We start from the raw sequence: 22,401 nt of genomic DNA, 5'->3' as shown, positions 1-22,401 counted from the left end.
TAGGCTTTACCTTACATAACGGAAACTCGTTTGTTTCTTATTATTTTCTCATACAGAATAGTTTCATGTTGATGGGTATTAGTCACTTGTCAGTTGTCCTTTTCCTTTATGAGCGAGTCTTATGGACTCTTCATTCAAATGAATGGGTTTTCTGCACAAAATGTTGAATGTGCAGTATCGAGATACGTATCGAATCGTGGTTTCTGTATTGAGATATTTCTTGTATCATTTGATACTTGTATCGCGACATCCTTATCCAGCATGTCCTCTTGGAATTTATCTTTTTGTTGCCTGGTTACTGTCTGTGTTGCTCTCTTTGTACATGTTATTCTTAGCTGTATATAACCATGTCATACTCAGTACACTCAGTAAACATTGTACGAACGTTGTCGCAAGCTCCGACATTCACACAGTTTGGCCCTCACTTCATGAAGGTTCATACTCCAATGAACTCACACAAAGTGAAAGTCAATTATTAATGTACTGTGGATTTCGCGACATATATATACAGGTTATGCATTTTGGGTAAAATAGCTTGATTAGGTTTTAGAATGCTATTTTGGAGAAGAAATGACAGATAGAAGAGTCCGTTTTGTTCATCATTTTCGGCGTTAAAGTATGCAGCACCCGATAAACTGCAATGTTACCAAAATAAACATGAATAATAGGGCTGGGATGGGTAACCTGGGTACTCAGGTCGGATGGGTCCTGAGTCGTATCAGGCTTCCCTGAGGACTACCTGGACCCGTGGTTAGTCATGTGATATAATGTTTAATGACAAAACTCACTATAGCTCAGTGGTTACATTACATGTTCCTAATGATTGCATTGCTTTCTGACAATAAACACATTCCTTTTGACTTGATATGTTTGAGTTATAGAGAACGCTTCAGTCAACTTCCGTGTATGCAGGATCTGATCGTTTGATACAGGTATCTAAATGGTTTTGGCCAGGGCTGCGGTAACACAATTCCCAATCAGACATTTTGTTCCCAACTCTTGAGACCTGCAGTGGGTACCCGGGTAGAGTCGGGTAATAGGGGGTCGGTTAATAGATGGTCGGATACCCGGGTAGTAAATTTGGACTCGTCCCCGACCTAATGCATAATGAAAAATGGTAAGAGCCGAGGTCAGCCCCCGTCTCTAATGAGAAAAAAACCAGGAGAATCACAAAAGTTCTCAAATTATGATAATTGAATAGAACATGTTGAGGAAGCTACACTAATTATCACTGGCTACTAGACGTCCATGAAAACGACACGTTTACATATTTGGAATAATGTCTTGTATACATCTATCAACTCACCTCTGTCGGCATACTGTTGTTTACGTTTTGATTCCTACCGCCATACATGTCCTGCTCCAACTTCCGGTAAGGGAGGTAAATGTGAAATGTTATAACCTTTAGGCTAACACAGTGTCGGATATCGATTGATATGGGTTCGAACCTAAGCCTGTCTGTTTCAGTTGAGTTTGTAATGTTAAGAAACATTCACTAGTGAATCTACAATATAAAATACTCATTTAGATTCCACGAGAACATAAATGTGCAAATAGATAATATCACAATATTTAACACAATAAAGTGATTGCACAAAAAGGAATATATATGTTCTATGGTCTGGTCCATATTCAGTCCAGTAATAGAAGTGTTTTAAAAGATATATTGTGTTTCATCAAGACATCTGTTTAAACTAGGGTATTGATATATATTTGACAACACACAGACGCACAAACGCACACACACCACATCCGAGCTTTTTCACTGAATACAGCGGTGGGAGAGCATAGTGGTTAAAGCGTTTGCTCGTCATGCCGAATTTAAGGCCCGGGTTCCACTCCCCACATGGATACAATGATTAAAGCCAATTCTGATGTTCCCCGTCGTGATTTTGCTGGATTATTGCTAAAAGTGACGTAAGACCCAAGTCTCTCACTGACTGACTCACTGACTCACTGACTCACTCACTCACACACTCACTCACTCACTCACTCACTCTCACTCTTTGATTTTAGTAAAGCTTTTGATTGGGTTAACCCGTATTTTCCCGTGGAATCCTCTCTGAATTATGGAATTCATGGAGATTTCTGACAGTGCATCGAGATATTTTTGTGTACTCTAACCTTAAATCACGTGTATGAACTGAAAATGGTTTTACGGAATATTGTTACTCTTGTGTCGAAACACGTCAAGGGTGCATGATAAGCCATACATTATTCACAATAGTTGTCAATGGAGTTGTTACAGAACTGAATCAAGCAAATTTGAAAGGAATTTTTATTTCAGAAGAAGGGCCAAATGTTTGTTCGTTGCTATATGCCGATGATGTCGCAAATTCAGCTGACAGTGCAGGTCGCAGAAGAACTGCATCAATGATTTTTGTATGATATGGGGTATTTTTTTAAATGTCGAAAATAAAAAAATAATAGTTTCCAGAAATGGAGCACCATTGCGACACTACGGAAAATGGTATTACAGAGGAAATCAAGTAGAAACAACCACTTCTCTCAAGTGCCTAGGTGTATTCTTCACGCCATAACTAATCTGGACAAGAGCAACGACAAATACGGAACAAAAAGCAGAAAAAGCATGTCTTTCTGGATGTTAACCAGGACATACAGCAACGGAAATGTTTGATGGAATGACTTTACGAATTTTAACTTACAGTTCAGAATTATGGAGATTTCAGTACTATGAAAGATTGCAGACTAAATACTTCACACGTATGCTTCACCTGCCAAACAACGCAATCAACGACGCCGTTCTAGATGAATGTGGAAGACAGTGCAGACACTTACATTTACCAAGAGAAAAGAGACTGTGTAAGCAGTATAACTTAATTTACCAGAAGACGATGTTCGGGTTGTATTTAAGAATTGACTTTCACTTGGTTTGAGTTCATTGGAGTATAAACCTTCATACCGGACATGTTGGACAGTCTCATTAAATTCATTATTAATATAATTTACTTATTACAATTAAAAAATGCAGCAAAGAGGATGATCCTGGCACCGTCAGGCTGGCAAGGCTCATCATCAGCTCAGGGCCCTTGCTCCCTCTCCACGCAGCCCAGACAGCGAATGATACTTCTCCCAGAAGCGCTATCTAGTCAAACCCACCCAGAACTTTTCGGAACATGACAACTCCCCAACAGTGCAGCCTTCTGCTATACCCAGATTGTCAGAAGGGCTGTATTTCTGGAAGCAAACCCGGGTACTCTCCCAGTGTCAGTCAACAGATTGGGAGGTACCAAACATAAGGCACCGAGAACAATGGGGAGTCGGACAACTTAGTACTTGTGATGCAAGCGAAAGCGAGGTCCGCATATTTGCCATGTTTTTCCTCAATCTTGTCAATGCCATTAGTGTCAGAGGGGACAGAAAATTCAATGATATACATGATTTCATTGGATTTATAAAAAAAGGACAAAGGCCTGGATACGTCTGAGGCTGTAAATGGGCCTATTAGTATTATTATTATTATTATTATTATTATTATTATTATTATTATCATTATCATAATTATTACAACATCAAATGTTACCAACCAGAAGGGAATCTCCCTAAACTTATAGTACAAGTTATTTTAATTTTAGATCAATACAAGTAGAACGAGGCCTTGTGTCGACAGTATGTGGTGCTGTAAAGCCGCATGTTTTCTTCACCCTCGTCGAACGTTATACTAATTTTTCCTTCAGTTTTAGAGGCTGAGAATTTCTTTCTTTACAAAAGAGAGGGGAGATTGTTTTTTAAGTCACATGTCGAATTCAAATTATGGGAAGAATTGTTAACACTTTCTCACTGTTCACTATTTATTCAGTATTTCAGCTGACAGATCACAAAATTCAATTCCAATGTTTACGTTCTACAGTTGATAAATGATAACCAATGATTCTTTCTAAAAAAAAAGATTTGGAAGTATGCGGTCCTATCTCCTTGTCACATGATCTGTGCCAAGAATTTGACTGGACATGAACATAGATCATTCTGGTTTAAAACATCTAATGAGTTTTTGGACGTAGAATCACTGAAAAACTACATTCAAGCAACAGGTTTAATGAAATTTACAACAATGTTAGAAAAGTGAGTGAGTGAGTTGGGTTAAACACCGCTTTTAATATTATTCCAGTTATATCATGGCACGTCAGCTTAATGTGGGAGAAAAGCACGAAGTAATGCAGGCCTCAGACGTTTACCACTTCGGTGAAACCCACGAGCACGAAAAACCTTGAAACAAAATTGGGGCGAACCGGGATTCGAACCCACAATCATAGGTTTCTGGCGTGCCCAAGGGACGCAACACTGCACAGCGATTCGCGGCGCCTTAGACAACTGGGGCATCAGTGCCACCTGTTAGAAAAAGCGACCATTTGGAAAGAAAATTTAAAAACATCATTTTTGGTCAAATGTGGACCTAGGACCACCTTGTGTCCATGCAAGGGATTTCTATTCAGGTTGCAGTTCCATTCTCACAAGACTCATGATTCAGGGGCTGTGGCCATCATGGTTTATTCTCCCTGCAGTGTGTTATTGTACGAAAAACAACTCCCACTTATCATTTATTACGCGTCACTTCTACACCGTAACTCGTGATGATCCGGGGTAGAATGGGTCTTCCATGCTTGCAACATATACGTTGAGATTATTCCCTAAACTAAGAAAGTTATTAAGAAAATAGAAAATGCATTTCTTGGTATGTTTGATTACATAGAGCTTCTTACAAACCTCTTAAATCATTAATAATGTTTTAACTAGTGACAAATCCGTGAAGATCCGGGGTAGACAAGGTCTTCAACAACCCATGCTTGCCGTAAAAGGCGACTAAGGCTAACACCTAGACGGAACTGAACATATACTCAACAACAAAAGTTCCTGTGACACCAATATTTTAGTGTATTTAGTAAAGTTTGGTTTTCAATATTATAGTACATGTATGGAATCAAGTCACAAATACCCAACGTGGTACAGCATCGTGGTGACAACAACCACTCAGAAAAACAAAAAAATTACGCAATTATTCAACATTACGAAATGCCACGCCTGTTCGAAAATGAGCGTCTGCAAGCCATTGGTATATGCTTGAAGCAGGATCGAGTAAAGGTGATGTTGCAAGACAATTTAACGTCCACAGAAACACCAGTTGGTGTTAATGGCAACGTTGGCAACAGACGAATGCAGTCAGAGACCATTCTAAGAGTGGCAGGCCACGAGTAACCAATAATTGACAAGACAACTGGATTCGAACAACACACCTACGAAATCGATTCCAGCCAGCAACAGTGACTGCAAGAAGCATTCCTTGCCTTCGTCGAGTATATTCACAAACCGTACGTCGTCACCTCAGATGTGCAGGGATTGTCGCCAGAAGACCCGCCTGACGTCCCATTTTGACAGGAAACGACCGCCAAGCACGTCTACAGAGGTGCAGACAGCGTCTACGCTGGACGGACATGCAGAGGGGACAAGTTCTATTCACTGACGAGTTTTCACCTCAGCCACAGCGATGGACGGATTCGAGTGTACCAACGTCGAGGTGAACGTTACGTCAATCATTGTGCCATGGAAGAAGATCGGTTCGGAGGCGGCAGCGCTATGGTATGGGGTTGGAGTACAGCAAGACAGAGGACCCGTTTGATAGTGGTAGAGGGAAGTCTCAATGGACAGCGCTACCGCGACGAGATCATCGGCCCTGTTATTCTACCGTTTTTGAGTCGTCATGGCCCTGGCATTACCTTTCAACATGACAACACCCATCCTTATATTGCTCGACTTGATCAGGATTCTCTTCAACGAAACAACGTTAATGTCATCACCTGACCGGCTCGCTCCCCTGATCTCTCACCAATTGAGCACATGTGGGATGAGATGGATCGGCGCCTTCGACGTAAACCACGTGTTCCAAAGACACTCCAGGAATTTCGAAACATGCTCCAGTAGTTATGGACAGATATCCCACAGGACTTTGTGCGACGCCTTGTCCATTCCGTGAGACGAAGATGTGTTGCTTGCATCGCAACCAGAGGTCGACACACACGCTATTGTTTTGTAAATTGACATTTTGGCATGTTCATGTTTTTTTTTAAATGAAATCACGCATTTTCTAAAGTCAGTATGACAAATTAAACCATTAGAGCACTTATAGGAGGTTTTTTTATCTGTTGCAAACCGAAATTGTTTCAGATTTTGTAAAAAAACATAACTTTGCATTAAATCTTATTCAAACTCACAGGAACATTTGTTGTGCAGTATATTTTTTACAGAATAAAACAGTTGTTAAATTAGAGTTATAAAATATAATAAAAAGGAACCCAGAGACTTTCTTTACTGCAGTAATCAAGACTTGCCAAACATTACAGACTTGCGTGAGATGTATTGGATATATTTGTTTCAGGGTCTGCATGACGGACTAAAAGCGACCACGCTTGTCGTAAGCATCTTCCCGAGGCAAGAGAGTTAACTGACTATAAAAATCCAGTTTCCACCCTTGCCGAACTAGGCTGGTATTATGGAGTTACATTTTGGCTGGACTAACGAGTCTATGCATAGTCCAATCCAAACCGCGCAACGAAATCGAAATCAGGTTCGTAAACTGTCGTGTAGATTTCGGTCGAATGCAGGATTTGCAATGCATGTACACCGCCAACTCGTTGACAACAAGTATTTTCCAAATCTTTTCATGTTTTCAATCAATGTGCTCACGCAATTTGATGCACTTCGCGATGTAAGAACGTGACTGTCAATTTGATACAAGTGCAAGTGATACGAGAGGTGAAATCTGATTGGTCCATAGGAGAGGCTTAGACGGTTCATGACTCGTAATAACCACTAGTGGCGCTACGATCGAGCCCAGGAATTCCTGCGTGGTTCGGCAAGGGTGGAAACTGGACTTTAAAAGTCAGTTAACTCCCTTGCCTCGGGAAGATGGTCGTAAGAGGCAACTAACAGAACCGGGTGGTCAGGCTCGCTGACTTGGTTGATGCATGTCATCGTATCCCAATTGTGTGGATCGATGTTCATGAGGCCAATCACTGGATTCTCTGGATTTACAGACCGCCGTCATACAGCTGGAATATTGCTGAGTGCTTAAGCAACAAACAAACAAATTAACCGCGTGACAAAGATTTTTAGTTGCTCTAAAGAAAACGCTTACTTGTTTTCAGTAATGTTTCAGTGATGTGTCTTAATAGTGTTACCTTGTGCCCCATTTTTTTCAAGTTGATTTTGATACAGAGTGTCTCAAGAACACCAAGCATGTTAACTGGAATTTGGCATATAATTATCTCACCGATGTCTGAACCCCCTGGACCCATCCTCTGGTTCCGCCTATGACCATCTTGATTAACAGCAATGATGTTTTGTTTGTTTGTTGTTAAACGCCGCAATCCGGGGTAGAATAGGTCGTCAGCAACCCATGCTTGCCGTAACTGGCGACTATGCTTGTCGTAAGAGGCGACTAACGGGATCGGATGGTCAGGCTCGCTGACTTGGTTGACGCATGTCATCGTATCCAACTGCGTAGATCGATGCTCATTATATCAATCACTGGATTGTCTGTTGCAGACTTGATTATTTACAGCCTGCCCTTATATAGCTGTAATATTGCGGCGTTAAACAACAAACATACAAAATTAATTACCACGAACACAACTCCCCAAACCTTGGTGTTCATAAAGGAAACATCCCCGGATGTCACAAGTCGAGTTCACCAAACCACTTCCCAAGAAATTGTTACAATGTAATTTTAGAAGGCATAGTTTAATTTTGTAACAATGAATGTCATTCTGACGTGTCAAATCCGGTAATGTTTCAGTGACAGACACGCGCATCTGTTGTATGTATTTCATGCAGGCGTCACACCTGCAGTGGTTCACAAACATTACCGTAATCAAATACAACTTGCTGTATATCTATAAGTTCACAGATGCAATGCTCATAAAGTGAGTGAGCCAGTGTGTGAGTGTGTGAGCCAGTGAGTAACACCGTGTAGACCAGTGTTTTAGTTATATCACGCCGCGTCGATTTCAGGGGAAAGGAAAGCGAAATATTCAAGTTGTTGTTATTTCTCTTCTTGGAAAATCAAACTAGCACATGAATGGTGCTCACAGACCAAGCATAATAATTTGGGCGAATCTTGGATACAAACCAATGCAGAATAATGTTTAAACAATTGCGTCTAGCAACTACTCTTTGCCCACCGTTCTTATGTTGCTCCATCATAAATTGTTTTAAATTATAAAGCGAGTTAAAAGAGTTCGATCAAGTGGAGTGTTGATACAGATTATGGTTCACGATGTTACATTATCTTCAATGATATAGTGAGTTAAAGGAGTTTTAACAAGTGTAGTGTTGATGCAGATTATGGTTGACGATCTTACTTTGTGTTCAATTACATAGCGAGTTAAAGGAGTTCGAACATATGGAGTGTTGATACAGATTATGTCCACGATGTTACATTATCTTCAATGATGTAGCGAGTTAAAGGAGTTCGAACATGTGGAGTGTTGATACAGATTATGTTTCACGATGTTACATTATCTTCAATGATTAAGTAAGTTAAAGGAGTTTTAACAAGTGGAGTGTTGATACAGATTATGGTTGACGATCTTACTTTGTTTTCAATTATATAGCGAGTTAAAGGAGTTCGAACAAGTGGAGTGTTGATACCGGTTATGGTTGACGATTTTACATTATCTTCAATTATATAGTGAGTTAAAAGAGTTCGTTGAAGTGGAGTGTTGATACAGATTATGTCCACTGTGTTACATTTTCTATAAATATATAGCGAGTTAAAGGAGTTTGAACAAGTGGAGTTTTTATAAAAAAAAAAATTCCTACAAAGTTACATTTTCTTTAATGATATAGCGAGTTAAATGAGTTCGAAGAAGTTGCGTTTTCAGACAGATTATGGTTCACAATGTTACATTATTGTCAGTGATATAGCGAGTTAAAGGAGTTCGAACAAGTGGAGTGTTGATACAGATTATTGTTGTCAATGTTACATTATCTTCAATGATATACGAGTTAAAGGAGTTCGACCAAGTGGAGTGCTGATTCAGATTATGGTTGACGATGTTACATTATCTTCAATGATATATCGAGTTAATGGAGTTCGAAACAAGTTGAGTGTTGATACAGATTATGGTTGACGATGTTACATTATTTTCAATGATATAGCAAGTTAAAGGAGTTCAAAGAAGTAGAGTGTTGATACATATTAGGGTTGACGATGTTACATTATTTACAATGATAAAGCGAGTTCAAGGAGTTCAAAGAAGTGGAGTGTTGATACAGATGATGTCCACTGTGTTACATTATCTTCAACGATATATCGAGTTAAAGGAGTTCAAAGAAGTAGAGTGTTGATACAGATTATGGTTCATGATGTTACATTATCTTCAATGGTGTAGTGGGTTAAAGGAGTTCGAACAAGTGGAGTGTTGATACAGATGATGTCCACTGTGTTACATTATCTTCATATATTTGTGGCAAGTAAAAGGAGTTCGAACAAGAGGGGTGTTGATACAGATTTTTGTTCACGATGTTACATTATCTTTAATGATATATCGAGTTAAAGAAGTTCGAACAAGTGGAGTGTTGATACAGATTATGTCCACTGTGTTACACTATCCTCAACGATAAAGCGTGTTAAAGGAGTTCGAACAAGTGGAGTGTTGATACAGATTATGTCCACTGTGTTACATTATCTTCAACAATATATCGAGTTTAAGGAGTTCAAAGAAGTAGAGTGTTGATACAGATTATGGTTGACGATGTTACATTATTTACAATGATATAGTGAGTTACAGGAGTTCAAAGAAGTGGAGTGTTCACGCAGATTATGGTTCATGATGTTACATTATCTTCAATGGTGTAGCGGGTTAAAGGAGTTCGAACAAGTGGAGTGTTGATACAGATAATGTCCACTGTGTTACATTATCTTCAATGATATATCGAGTTAAAGAAGTTCGAACAAGTGGAGTGTTGATACAGATTTTGGTTGACGATGTTAAATTATCTTCAATGATACTGTAAGTTAAATGAGCTCGAAGAAGTGGAGTGTTTGTTAAAGGAGTTCGAAGAAGTGGAGTGTTGATACAGATTATGTTTGACGAAGTTATATTTTCTTCAATGATACTGTAAGTTAAAGGAGTTCGAACAAGTGGAGTGTTGATACAGATTATAGTTGACGATGTTACATTATCTTCAATGATATAGTGAGTTAAAGGAGTTCGTAGCAGTGGAGCGTTGATACAGATTATGTCCACTGTGTTACATGTTCTTTAATGATATATTGAGTTAAAGGAGTTCGAACAGGTGGAGTTTTTATACAGATAATGGCTGACGATGTTACATTATCTTCAGTAATATAGTGAGTTAAAGGAGTTCTAAGAAGTGGAGTGTTCAGACAGATTATGGTTCACGAAGTTACATTATCTTCAATGAAATAGCGAGTTAAAGGAGTTCGACCAAGTGGAGTGTTTGTTAAAGGAGTTCGAACAAGAGGGAGTGTTGATACAGATTATGGTTGACGATGTTACATTATCTTCAATGATGTATCGAGTTAAAGGAGTTCGAACAAGTGGAGTGTTGATACAGATTATGGTTGACGATGTTACATTATCTTCAATGATATAACAAGATAAAGGAGTTCGAAGAAGTGGAGTGTTGATACAGATTATTGTTGACGATGTTACATTATTTTCAATGATATAGCGAGTTAAAGTTGTACGAAACATTGGACTGTTGCTACAGATTATGGTTAATGATGTTTCATTATCTTCAATGATATAGCGAGTTAAAGGAGTTCGAAGATGTAGAGTGTTGATATAGATTTTGTCCACTGTGTAACATTTTTTTAAATTTTAACTTTTTCATACACATTCTTTACGCTGATCGTTAAGCCACACACTCACAGGCATGTTAGAACCTAATAGGTATTGACTTATAAATGAATGTTAGAATTGAAGGTTAAATATTCAGTAAACTAATACTTTCATAGTCACATATTGTCAAGATAATTTACTGAGCACAGGATGTAGTTTAAACGTAAGATATGACTCCCTCCAATCACCGTAGAATCATCTGACCACCAATCACAACGTACACGGTGCGGGAGTTACAGATGGTATACACGTGTATATATACTGGCGCACAGTGCATGTAGTCCAAGGCGCTGTGTGTTCACACTATGATGTTCCCTGTAAGTATGATAAGGCCCAATTCTTTCTTTGAGGGAATAATTGCAGTGGAACCTTGTATTATAAAGTTACGAGTCTACATCAAAGTTGTGTTTTTTTCCTTAACGAGTTTGATATTCCATTTATATATTCATTGAAAAGAATGTTTATAACAAGATCATTTCAGTAATGAAATACTAAGCAGCAATTAGTTTATTTCCGTTGTTTAAAAATGTATTGTATCATTTATCACCAAGGTTAGATTTTTAAACATTGCCTTTTCGGCAATTATTGATTGGAAAAGCTTGCCGATAGAGATCATGTTATTATGTTCCATACAGACATTGTCAGCTGCAAATGGTGGATGTAAGTTTTGTCTGTTTGTTGTTTAACGCCTTACTCAGCAATATTCCAGCTATGTGACGGCGGTCTGTAATATCGAGTCTGGAGCAGACAATCCAGTGATTGACATCATGAGCATCGGTCGACGCAATTTGGATACGATGACATGTATCAAACAAGTCAGCGAGCCTGACCACCCGATCCCGTTAGTCGCCTTTTACGACAGGCATGGGTTGCTGAAGACAAATTCTATCCCGGATCTTCACGGGTGTAAGATGTAAAAAATGGGCAGTGTGAAATGTTCTGTAAAATATTTCTTGTCAAAGGAAACTTTAATTCTTGTGAGTGAGTAAGTTAATGCTTTACGTCACAGGGGAAATATTTCAGCCATATCGTGACGAGAAATTTATACATTTTTAATGCATATATTTAAATTTAATAAAAACCTGTCATCGATGGACAGTAAAATGACTAGAATATCACAGATTTATATTTAAAACTTGCATACAAATATAAAAAGATATCAGTATAAGTAACGGTACAATATAAAAAAGGGCTTCAGATGGCCAGCAGCTGAAGGTAGATCACCATGTCAGGGTCCATGGGGACTTACAGTACTTATGCTACCTGCATGGACCCCGGCCGGATTTACATCATCCCTTCCGCTGTTGGCGATTAATGACACATTTAGCGAAAGTTAAATGAACATATATACCACGATAAAAATTGTGGTCGAAAAAAATTACTTTAAATGACGTGGTCTCACATACCCTCTCTGGGGGACAATCATTTTTCACTACTTCAACCCCCATCAAGGATAAAGACACTAACAATATCAGTTAACAAGTTTCTCTCTACCAATTCTAACTACAAAACATTTATTTCAAATTTATTTAATAATTATATTTCTTTAAAAAAAGAAGAAGAATTAAATGAGAACTTACCTGATAAAAAAGATCCTTGTGCGATGAAACTTTGAAATAGTTATCCCTTGAGATGGAAAAATCAATACAGTCGAGCAGGACATGCTTGACCGTGATTCTTTTATCACAAGGGATGCAGAATGGAGGATCCTCACATTTTAACAAATATTCATGAGTGTATCGAGAATGGCCAATACGACATCATCTTAATACGACCTCTCTCTGGACTGACAACCCAGGTAAGTATAACATAATTCTTGTGAAGTGTGCTAAAAGAATCAGCACAAGGTGGCAGAAAGGTAAATGGAATTAGTAGTTATTGAAACTTGATTTTGTCGTTGTTTCGATTCTGTATTATGTTTCATGGCTGCCATCATACGTGTGCCTCCACTGCTTCCAGACTGCGTTTCTGCTGCTATCTCTTGTCTCTGTCGTGACGTCAAAATATGTCAACGACTTTGACAAGCGTTTCAATTACGAATGTCCTTCGGGGAAGTCCATTGCTTCCTGGAAAAGCTATAATAGTGTCTACCATGGAGACAGACGCTACAAGTTCACCTGTCAGAATACACCAGGACTAGGATACTGTCAATGGCATAGTAAGTGAAATACAAAACCTACGTTTATAACGAACACGCTCATAACGAACTTATTTTTTTGTCCCGACCACTGCTGTATATATGCTATACTTATGCTTATAACGAACTACGGTCATAACGAACTAAAAATAGTGCCCCCCTTTGAGTTCGTTATAACCGTAGTTTACTTACTGTGTGCGCAAATCATCTTGAAACAGAAGCCAGTGTGAAATCCTCACATTTGAATAGCACTATGTGGTAAGGGTTTGAAAGGACAATTTTTTTTATTTTCGACACTTTGACCTTCACATACGACATTTAATCTTTGACTGTCATATATTGCCGTTTTTCTATTGTCGGTGGACTTTTTTGTTTGTGGAAACTTCTGCGTAATTAAAGGTGAACTGTTTTTAGAGCAATGGTATTTTAAAGCTGCTGACAGAATTCTGATTTTTTAAACATGGCCGTGATGGTCTAAATCGAACCACCAACCTTCTGCTCTCGGGGGTCAGGCTCGCTGACTTGATTGATTCATGTCATCGATCCCATTTGTGTGGATCGATGCCCATGATGTTAGTCACTGGATTGTCTGGTCCAGACTCGATTATTTACAGACCGCCTTCATATAGCTGGAATATTGCTGATTAGACGGAAATACTCGAACGCCAGATGCATGTTGCATGAAAAGCGTGATAAATCACTGCAAAGTAGGACTCGCTTGAATTATGATGACCATTATCTTTTGGGGGGTTGGTCGTTTTATAGAAGGGAGTTTCTAAACCTCAACCCACTGTCAATATACTCGCATGCCTTGACTATATAGTTGATTAGGTACACCCTCCATAGTCAATTCTACTTTTGTAATCTTGGGGTTGTTGAACTTCTCGGTATCTCTTCCAAATGCTTTAGAAGGGTCCTCGAAAAACATTAATTACCCTTCAACGATTGATATTCCATTTTGTTCCTGGCAATCTTTTGGTGTCGAAGCATGTGATCGTACAAAATGGCTAAACTTCTAGTATACTGGTTACGAATTTTTCTGGCTAATTCAGGATCTGTTATCATATCATACTGCAGTGAGATATTGTCAATAGAATAGCTACCCATTTCACCATCAGCAAGTTTGATTACTCTGCTGTTGTCATTAAAAGTGAGTTCGTATTCTAACCTATCGCCTAAGGATGCTTGATAGAAGGGCTTGTGACTATCTAGTAATTCAAAGTCGAGCGGAATATAGAATCGGTTACCTAATGCATCAGCAACAGCCTTATCTTCAACGATGGTACTATCACCAGTACAAGCACCCACACGCAGTCTCAATGTGTTCTGATTACAAATACCTTGGTACTGTAAGTTTTCTCATTCTTTAGCCGTTCTCCAGAGATCCATGTAACAGAAGTATACAATCGCTGTCGTCAATACTCAAAACTTCATTACCGCTAATTTTAATCGCGATTTTCTTAACAATCGCACGACCTATGTTCTGAATGAGCTCTCTGTTAGCATCGGTTGAAATCAAATAAATTGTAAATGATAGTCGTACAGTTCCTGGAACTAACCCATCGTGAGCGCCTAGATTAGGAAAGCGAACAAGAAATGTTTGATTCTGATAAATGGTACTCGGGTTATTATTTATAGTTACAGACTGGCATCCGTATCTCGAAGACATTGTTTATATTGAAATTATGTAACCTTATGTTTAATATAAAAATGGATGATATTAATCTAGATAACCTAACTGATACTAGTACAATCGAAGAGGGAACTGATGAAACCAGTTTTGGTGGCATGAATCTTAATGATGAACTTTTGAAATCATCCGTTAATGATTATTACGATGACTTAAAAGAAGACAAAAAATATGTTACCCCAATTGGACGTGACTATTCAAAGTTTAAGATAGATCGCAAAGGAATACTGTGACTGCGTGACTCTGCGGATATTGATCTTATGCATTCTCGTACTCGAAGACTACTAAGGTTCTTCAGACTTTTCGAAATGAACTCGGTGCCATAGATAAAGATAATTTGGAAGAACGCGCGAAGCGGGCCCCAGACGGACTCGCAGAAATCTTGGATACCTACTACGATAATTTCACATTAAAGGTACCATTCTTTAAATACAATATTAGGGAATTACGAGGCCTTGACAAGTCAGTGGAAACAATGCGGGGAGAACTCATCAATAATATGGCCAAGCTATCTGACCTCGACAAGCTTATAGCTTATGAGAAAACAAAAATTGAACAGGCGGGCGATGAATTCAGTAGATGACGCGTTGCGGAAAGATTGCGTAACTTAGAAGATGAAAGATCGGCCCGCCTTAAAGCGGCTTCGAGTAATAGAAAGGCACTTGGTTCACAAATCAGTCAAATTCGAGAAACTATTGATCAAGTCCTCAACAATGATACTACACTGGCCGATAAAATTAAAACATTGTTTGGAACACAGGGGATAACCATTGCCAGTATTTTAACCGCAATGGGATTTATCATACCTACTTTAACTCTCGCCTTAAACGGTGGAGGTGGACCACCCACACCACCTAGTGATAAAAGTGGCATCAAAGACAAAGGCAAAAAAAACATTTAAAGGCATTAGGAGAAGCACTGGGAAAGCTCGCTTGGAAAGCCGCGTCTGCACTTCCCGGTATAATAGGGAGTATTGTTTCCTGGCTCTTGAATCTATTAGCAAAGACCACCACTTGGCTTAGTCAAAACTGGTGGGCACTGATCGTAGCAATTGCCGGGCTGTTGTACTTATCCGTTAAAGACTATTTATTCAAATCATGAGTAAACCAGCCGCGACTCCACCTACTAAAAGCGCTGTTTTTTCATCGATATAGTGTCGATTTGTAGCGTCAATATGTGGTGACACTTGTGGCTGTTGCACTTGTTTCGATGCGTCAGTAGATATCTGTGGTTTTACTATTCCCGTTGCACCTGTGTTTGTATGCATTATTAATTCGGTGTTAATATCAGAATTTAGACCTGGTTTTTGTTGATTGGAAGCAATAACAATTTTATTATTATAGCCAATCACTTGACCGATCTTAAGTTCCATATTACTCGGAGAAATGTATAGTCCTGCCTCAAAAACGTAGTCTACTTTGGATTGAGCGTACTGTAAAACATCTTAATAACGTTTCATAGAAGATGGTATGTCAACTGGTGAATTAATCGCATCCTCTACGTACGCGTTTGCGACAAGCTGTTTTTGTGCATAGAGCGCCGTCCCAGAACCCTTATTCCCGTTCGTGTTTGCGATTGTGCACCAAGAATTGCCCATACATAAGTTCTTATTGATCCATTAACTCTTACAACTCCTGGGTTAGTAAAATTATTTTCTGTTTTATCATAAAGAAATTGATTCCCAGCATTTCCAGGTGGTTGCTCAACCTTTTGGACGGTGAAAGCAACACCACCCTTAAAGTTCATACGATCGTCTCTCCACTCGTTACTCGAGAGAGCAAAGCTCAGAAGAAGCCAACCTCTTTTCAGTAAATCATCGCTGACTTCTTTAACAGGGTGTGCACCAGCATACGGAATACCTAGACCATGGTTAACTCCACGCAGACGCCAATCTTTACTGGCAGAAATATGAAATTCCTGACAAATACGTTCATACGCGAACCTATTGTGCGGATTATTTGAAGCATTCCATGCTCGATCCTGCGGGAATGAGGCATTAATTTCTTTAAGTATGCGTCTAATCTGATAGTACATGTGAAATGATAAAACAGACTTATTTAGTTCAAATCCGTGGGCATAACGAGAAACACCACATCCTGTTGTGGAACACCATATGGCAAAGTTTAACTGGTTCTGCCAAAATTGCATTGGGTTGTGGAACCAATCATGCACCATTTTATCACTAGTTGCCATGACCCAGTATTTTTCAAAGATATCAAGGAAATGAACAAGAAACTTAGCACCAGAGGCACTTACTAAAATCGACTGATTCGTAATGTAAGTTGATTTCATGTTTAAGTTATGAAATAGAATCTTTGTATATTTAATATGTATGTTACACTCACAGGAATAACAATTGGCCAGTCTATTCAACTGCTTCATACTATCGATAACTCAACTGGGCAATTTGAAGTCGCTCTCTGCGATGTAACGTATTACCCAAGGCGGACCAATATAAGTTTTGTGAGACGAAAAATATGGGGTATTAATAATTGAAGACAATGTTAGAATCAAACCCATCATTATACCTGATGGGTATTTCATCGTATGCTCACTCAGTGATTTTAAGCATTTCATTTGTTCATTTTTAAGCCTTTGGGAGCTAGTTTCACACAAAATGAGGCGAATCGGATGATGATTTTAAACCCTGGAGAACAGGATGAAATAATTATCCCAAAAACAGCAGCTACACTTGGATTTATAGGAGGAAAAGTATTACCTTACGAACATTGCATGGATTTGAATTACCAGATTTAGTTCCCTATAGAGAGTTGTGCATCCATTTTGATCAGATCAGTACAACGAATAATATTCAACTCGAAAGTCCTTCAACTCTGCTAAGAGCTATTCCAGTCAAAGATGAAAAATACAATAGTGGTAGAACGGAATCTTTCTAATCATTACAATAAAAAAGTAAAAGTTGGGTATTATTTCAGATCTCAAAATTTCTGTATTAGATTTGAAACATCAAACTGTACATGTAGGATACTTGAGTGTAACGCTCCATATTATAAATAATGGTTCAATCATCAGGCCCTGGAACGCATAACCTTAGACAATGTAATACAATTGTGCTTTCCGATCTTGGGGACACAGAAAGATTTGGTAAACCCTGTACCAATGGCAAGTTATACGCTTTACGCTTAAAAGATAATGTATACAAGCGGAAAGAAGTTGTAGTCACAGCTAATCTAGGAGATTTAAGTGATGTCGACAATAGTAGACTCAATAAAAACACTTCATACAATCTTACTCGCAACGATGATAATAAATGGACTATGGTCGAAGAAAAAATCGAGTGGCTACTGAATATCGTCATTACCCAACCATATGTGATGACGGGGAAGGGACATAATTTAACTAAGATAATGAATAGTGGGATCATACTCATACTCATACTATTACCAGGTCTATCAATTAAATGGCTCGAGAAACACGAGGGTCGACGTTGCAGTATTATCTATATGGGAGTATCACCTGTTGCAACCCTTGAGGGGGTCCAAGTTAATAAAAGTGAAAGCATTTCTCTTACTAAGATATTTATGCCGCATAATATACATTTAATAAGGTTGATGTATACACTCAAAACATTTAAGCAAGATCAATTAAAGACTATTATATGATATAATAATATACATTATGGGTTTATATTCGGTGCTCGATAAAGCATCTGAAAAGATTGATACTGTAGATGGATTTCGATACATGAAATAAGTGACATAAAACATCGAATAGAGAAGGAGAGGCACTTGGATTGTATAAAAAGTATCACAGAGCTGTGAATGCTCTCGACGGAGCTAACACCGTGCTTGTAACAGCTGGCATGGGATTTGGTGTACCCGGCGTGAGTTTATTATCAACTATAATCGCCGCACCTATCGTATTTGGTATGAAAGTAGCGGCCTGAGTCTCAGGACTGGCAGGAATAGCAATAAAATCTATTTCTCATAAGTTGCAAAAGAAAGCACTAAAACACGATACTATTCGGATACTCGCCGAAGCAAAGTTAAACAGCATTGAGGATCATATTTCAACAGCACTGGCTGATTGTGAGACATCCGAGGAGGAGTTTCGTTTAGTGTTGTCAGAACTAACCAAATACAATACAATGAAGCAGGAGACTCGATCCAATTCTCATAAGACCAGTGGTATTAGCGAAGACGAGAAAAAAAATTCATAGATCATGGGAGGCAACAAGCGCGTCAATTATTCCATGCCCAAACCAAAGAACCGGTTGGAGATTAAAAATGGATTGTTTCCTATCGTTGGATCACATTTAAACGAATGCTTACATAAGCCTATGATAATGGAGAACTACAAGCAAATCAAATGCCGAGAATTACCACAGGGTGAATATTTTCATTACAATTTTGTTTAGACTCATGACGATTGTTGAATCGCATCATCATTTTCACATTAAAAATTCTCTCTGTGGTAGGAGTATAGGTATATAAATCTGGCTCCAGTGGAAGTGAACCATAACTGTCATTGTCTATCCTACTAGCGGCATTAACCCACAAATCATCCAATCACTCTTTCAGACTATGTGAACAGATTTGATCAGCCGATATCTTTCCGATGCTACAATGGCGTCATTACCGGCGTCGGCAGCTATCACAATAGCTACTACGAAGACCGACGATTTAGTTTCAACTGTTGCTCCCTGTACCGTACGTCAGCACATATCTTTAAAAAAGTCTCACTTACATGTAACTGGTCAATTTCATGTTTCTGTAAAATATGTTCATTAACACAGTTTATTATTCGTTATGATTCCGTAATTGTTGCGTTTCAAAACACCTTATGGCCGTGAAAATAAGCCTGTTATTAATAATCGCTTCTGGTAATTGGAATGGCGACAACAAAAATGTTCATTTGGGATTTAAATACCAGATCTAGTTGTCAACTTATTGTTTACATAACATTGTTGTGACATATCTCTTTCAGGTAAACGTTTGGTGCGTTGTGGCTGGACCGGCTTTGTCAACAATTGGAATAAGGACCTCAACTTCAGGATGCCTGAGGGACACTTCCTCAAGGGAGTCTCCAGCATTCACAACAACCGTTATGAGTAAGTGCATTGCTCTGCATGATGCTGTCTCACATATTTAGGTGCTAAACAATTCTAACTTTGTTTTATTTGTTTGTTTAACGCCCCACTCAGCAATATTCCAGCTATATGACGGCTGTCTGTAAATAATCAAGTTTAGACCAGACAATCCAGTGATTGACAACATGAGTATCGGTCCATGCAATTAGGATCGATGACATGTATCAAACCCAGTCAGCGAGTCTGACCAGCCGATCCTGTTAGTCGCCTTTTACGGTAAGCATAGGTTGCTGAAGACCTATTCTATCACGGATCTTCACAGGCAATATGGTGTAAGTACTCGAGTTAGACAAACCATTGATTGATATTATGAGCGACGTTGACACGGGATTAACAACCGCTCAAGCGACCATCAGCATTGGTTGGCGACCACCAATTGTGAAAAAAAAGTTGCTGGAACCAGGTCTTTTGTACACTGATGCTCACTTGCCAACAATTAATAATTATGATTTCAAACCTTTGGTCCCTTATCAAACAACAATGCAGTAACACATGCTTGCCGTAAATGGCAACTATGCTTGCCGTAAGTGGCGACTAACGGGATCGGGTGGTCAGACTCGCTGACTTTGTTGATGCATGTCATCGTATCCCAATTGCGTGCATCGATGCTTATCACGTCAATCACTCGATTATTTACAGACCGACGTCATATAGCTGGAATATTGCTGAGTGCGGCGTTAAACAACAAACAAACAAGCAAACGTATCCTAATGGCATAGAGACTCCGTGGTCTAGTGGTAGCGCGTCCGCGGAAGGTCCGCATAAAACAAAAAGAGATGGTACTTGTTGTTACCCTGCCCGGCACTGGGCATTAAGGGGTAAAACAAGGACAGGTCGGCTCGGAGTCAGCATACTGTGTCTGAGTGGGGTATTGATGTTAAACTGCGCGGCATGGTATCTCAGTGGGCTGGCACCATAAAATCGGCATTTGTCCGGACTAGTACAAGCACACACACACACACACACACACACACACACACACACACACACACACACACACACACACACACAGGTGTAGGCAAGTCGCCCAGTAACCGCAATAGTCTTGGACGCGACGTTAAACCTCATTTCACATCACCAATTGCGTAGATCGATGCTCATGACGTCAATCACTTGGTTGTCTTCTGTCGGTTTTTCATTTATCAAATTTAGAAAGCAATGTTTCAATTTGTATATTTCCAGTTTTCTTTAAGAAATGAAGACTCTACACGAGAGAACACTTTAAAGTGCGACGCCTAATAGATAACGAATTAATTCGTTCCTATGTTAAGATATCTTGACAAGTCAATGAAAGTCTTTGTTTCATGACAATGTTTATAACATTTTGTATGACCCTGTTAGAATGAGTGGAAACAACGGCTTTGTTTGACTGTAAAATAGTTTGACTAAACGTTTGAGCTATTGTTAGGGATAATATGCATACATTTTCAGATTCATATATCCTGTTGCAGAGACAGGCGCTGGAAATTTGAGACCTGCGCGATCCAGTGACGGAAACGACGTGCCAACATGTAACCAGTCAATACATGCTGCTGTAAAAATAACCATTTTTGTTATATATTTTTTCGCATTGATCATGAGTTACCCTTAACCGTCAGGGTCTTCCCTTGCGTCAGTATAACACTGATATTTTTTTCATGATGAGTGTCCGACTGACGGTTGTTTTGTTTGTTTGTTGTTTAACGCCGCACTCAGCATTATTCCATGTATATGGCGGCTGTCTGTAATAATCGAGTCTGGACCAGACAATCCAGTGATTAATATCATGAGCATCGATCCACGCAATTGGGATCGATGACATGCATCAACCAAGTCAGCGAGCCTGACGACCCGATCCCGTTAGTCGCCTCTTACGACCAGCATAGTCGCCTTTTACGACAAGCATGGGTTGCTGAAGACCTATTCTACTTGAGTTAGCCATAAAATAGGTTATTGTGTTCTTTGTTGTTAAACTCTGCAGTCGGCAATATTCTAGCCCTATGGTGGCTGTCTGTAAATACGCGAGTCTGGACCAGAGAATCCACTGATTGACATCAATGATCTTTTGAATATTTTGAAGTCTCAAAAGTTACCGTCCATCATATATATGAACACATTATACGAGTAACATAACATACCATTAAAGGGGCACTGATCTAACGCAATTCCCCGGGACTGGTTGTTGCCTTTGTTATTGTTTTTTCCCAGTGAGTACCCGGATGTATAGCAGAAATCGAGACTAGTTCGCGACCTCGGCTGCGCCATTCGTAAGCGCATTAGTCACTTTAATGGGTAGCAATAAGGGCGTATGGTCACATTGATCAACAAAATGAAATACAATTTTCGAGATAATAAGGAAATGTAGGTATCTTTGTGGGTAGCATCGGTAATGGTGACGAAGTTTTGATAAGTCACTTGCTTGGTAATTTTGCGATTTTCGTTTACACTATTTTGACTTGCAAAACAAAGTAAATATTTCACCTGAGCATTGCTTTTTTTATAGTGTGTACATTTTTTTACTGTGAAATGTGTAACAAATTTATTAAACGTCTAAATATTCAGTTATTTTACAAAGTGACGAATTTCCCAACCAAGACGTAGA

At 39.0% G+C, this 22,401-nt stretch overlaps 1 protein-coding gene across 1 annotated transcript; it reads left to right on the top strand.

Annotated features, from left to right (window-relative positions):
• The first annotated feature begins 11,092 nt into the window (after positions 1-11,092).
• LOC124117345 (hemagglutinin/amebocyte aggregation factor-like) lies at positions 11,093-21,364 on the top strand. The gene is made up of 5 exons (XM_046479167.2): positions 11,093-11,200; positions 12,843-13,041; positions 19,252-19,380; positions 19,658-19,781; positions 21,272-21,364. Exons 1-5 carry the CDS (start codon positions 11,189-11,191, stop codon positions 21,309-21,311), a joined length of 504 nt encoding a protein of 167 aa, XP_046335123.2. The 5' UTR covers positions 11,093-11,188; the 3' UTR covers positions 21,312-21,364.
• Positions 21,365-22,401: the final 1,037 nt, after the last annotated feature.

The sequence above is a fragment of the Haliotis rufescens genome, unplaced genomic scaffold, assembly GCF_023055435.1.
Source record: "Haliotis rufescens isolate VD_foot unplaced genomic scaffold, xgHalRufe1.0.p SCAF_21, whole genome shotgun sequence".
NCBI classification, from domain to species: domain Eukaryota; kingdom Metazoa; phylum Mollusca; class Gastropoda; order Lepetellida; family Haliotidae; genus Haliotis; species Haliotis rufescens.
This window is presented reverse-complemented; position numbering and strand designations above follow the sequence as displayed.

What these genes read in the sequence shown, in the direction of transcription:
- LOC124117345 (XM_046479167.2), top strand. An exon ending in AGGATACTGTCAATGGCATA is followed by an intron (nt 13,042 to 19,251) that starts GTAAGTGAAATA and finishes TCACTCTTTCAG; the next exon opens with ACTATGTGAACAGATTTGAT. An exon ending in CAACTGTTGCTCCCTGTACC is followed by an intron (nt 19,381 to 19,657) that starts GTACGTCAGCAC and finishes TATCTCTTTCAG; the next exon opens with GTAAACGTTTGGTGCGTTGT.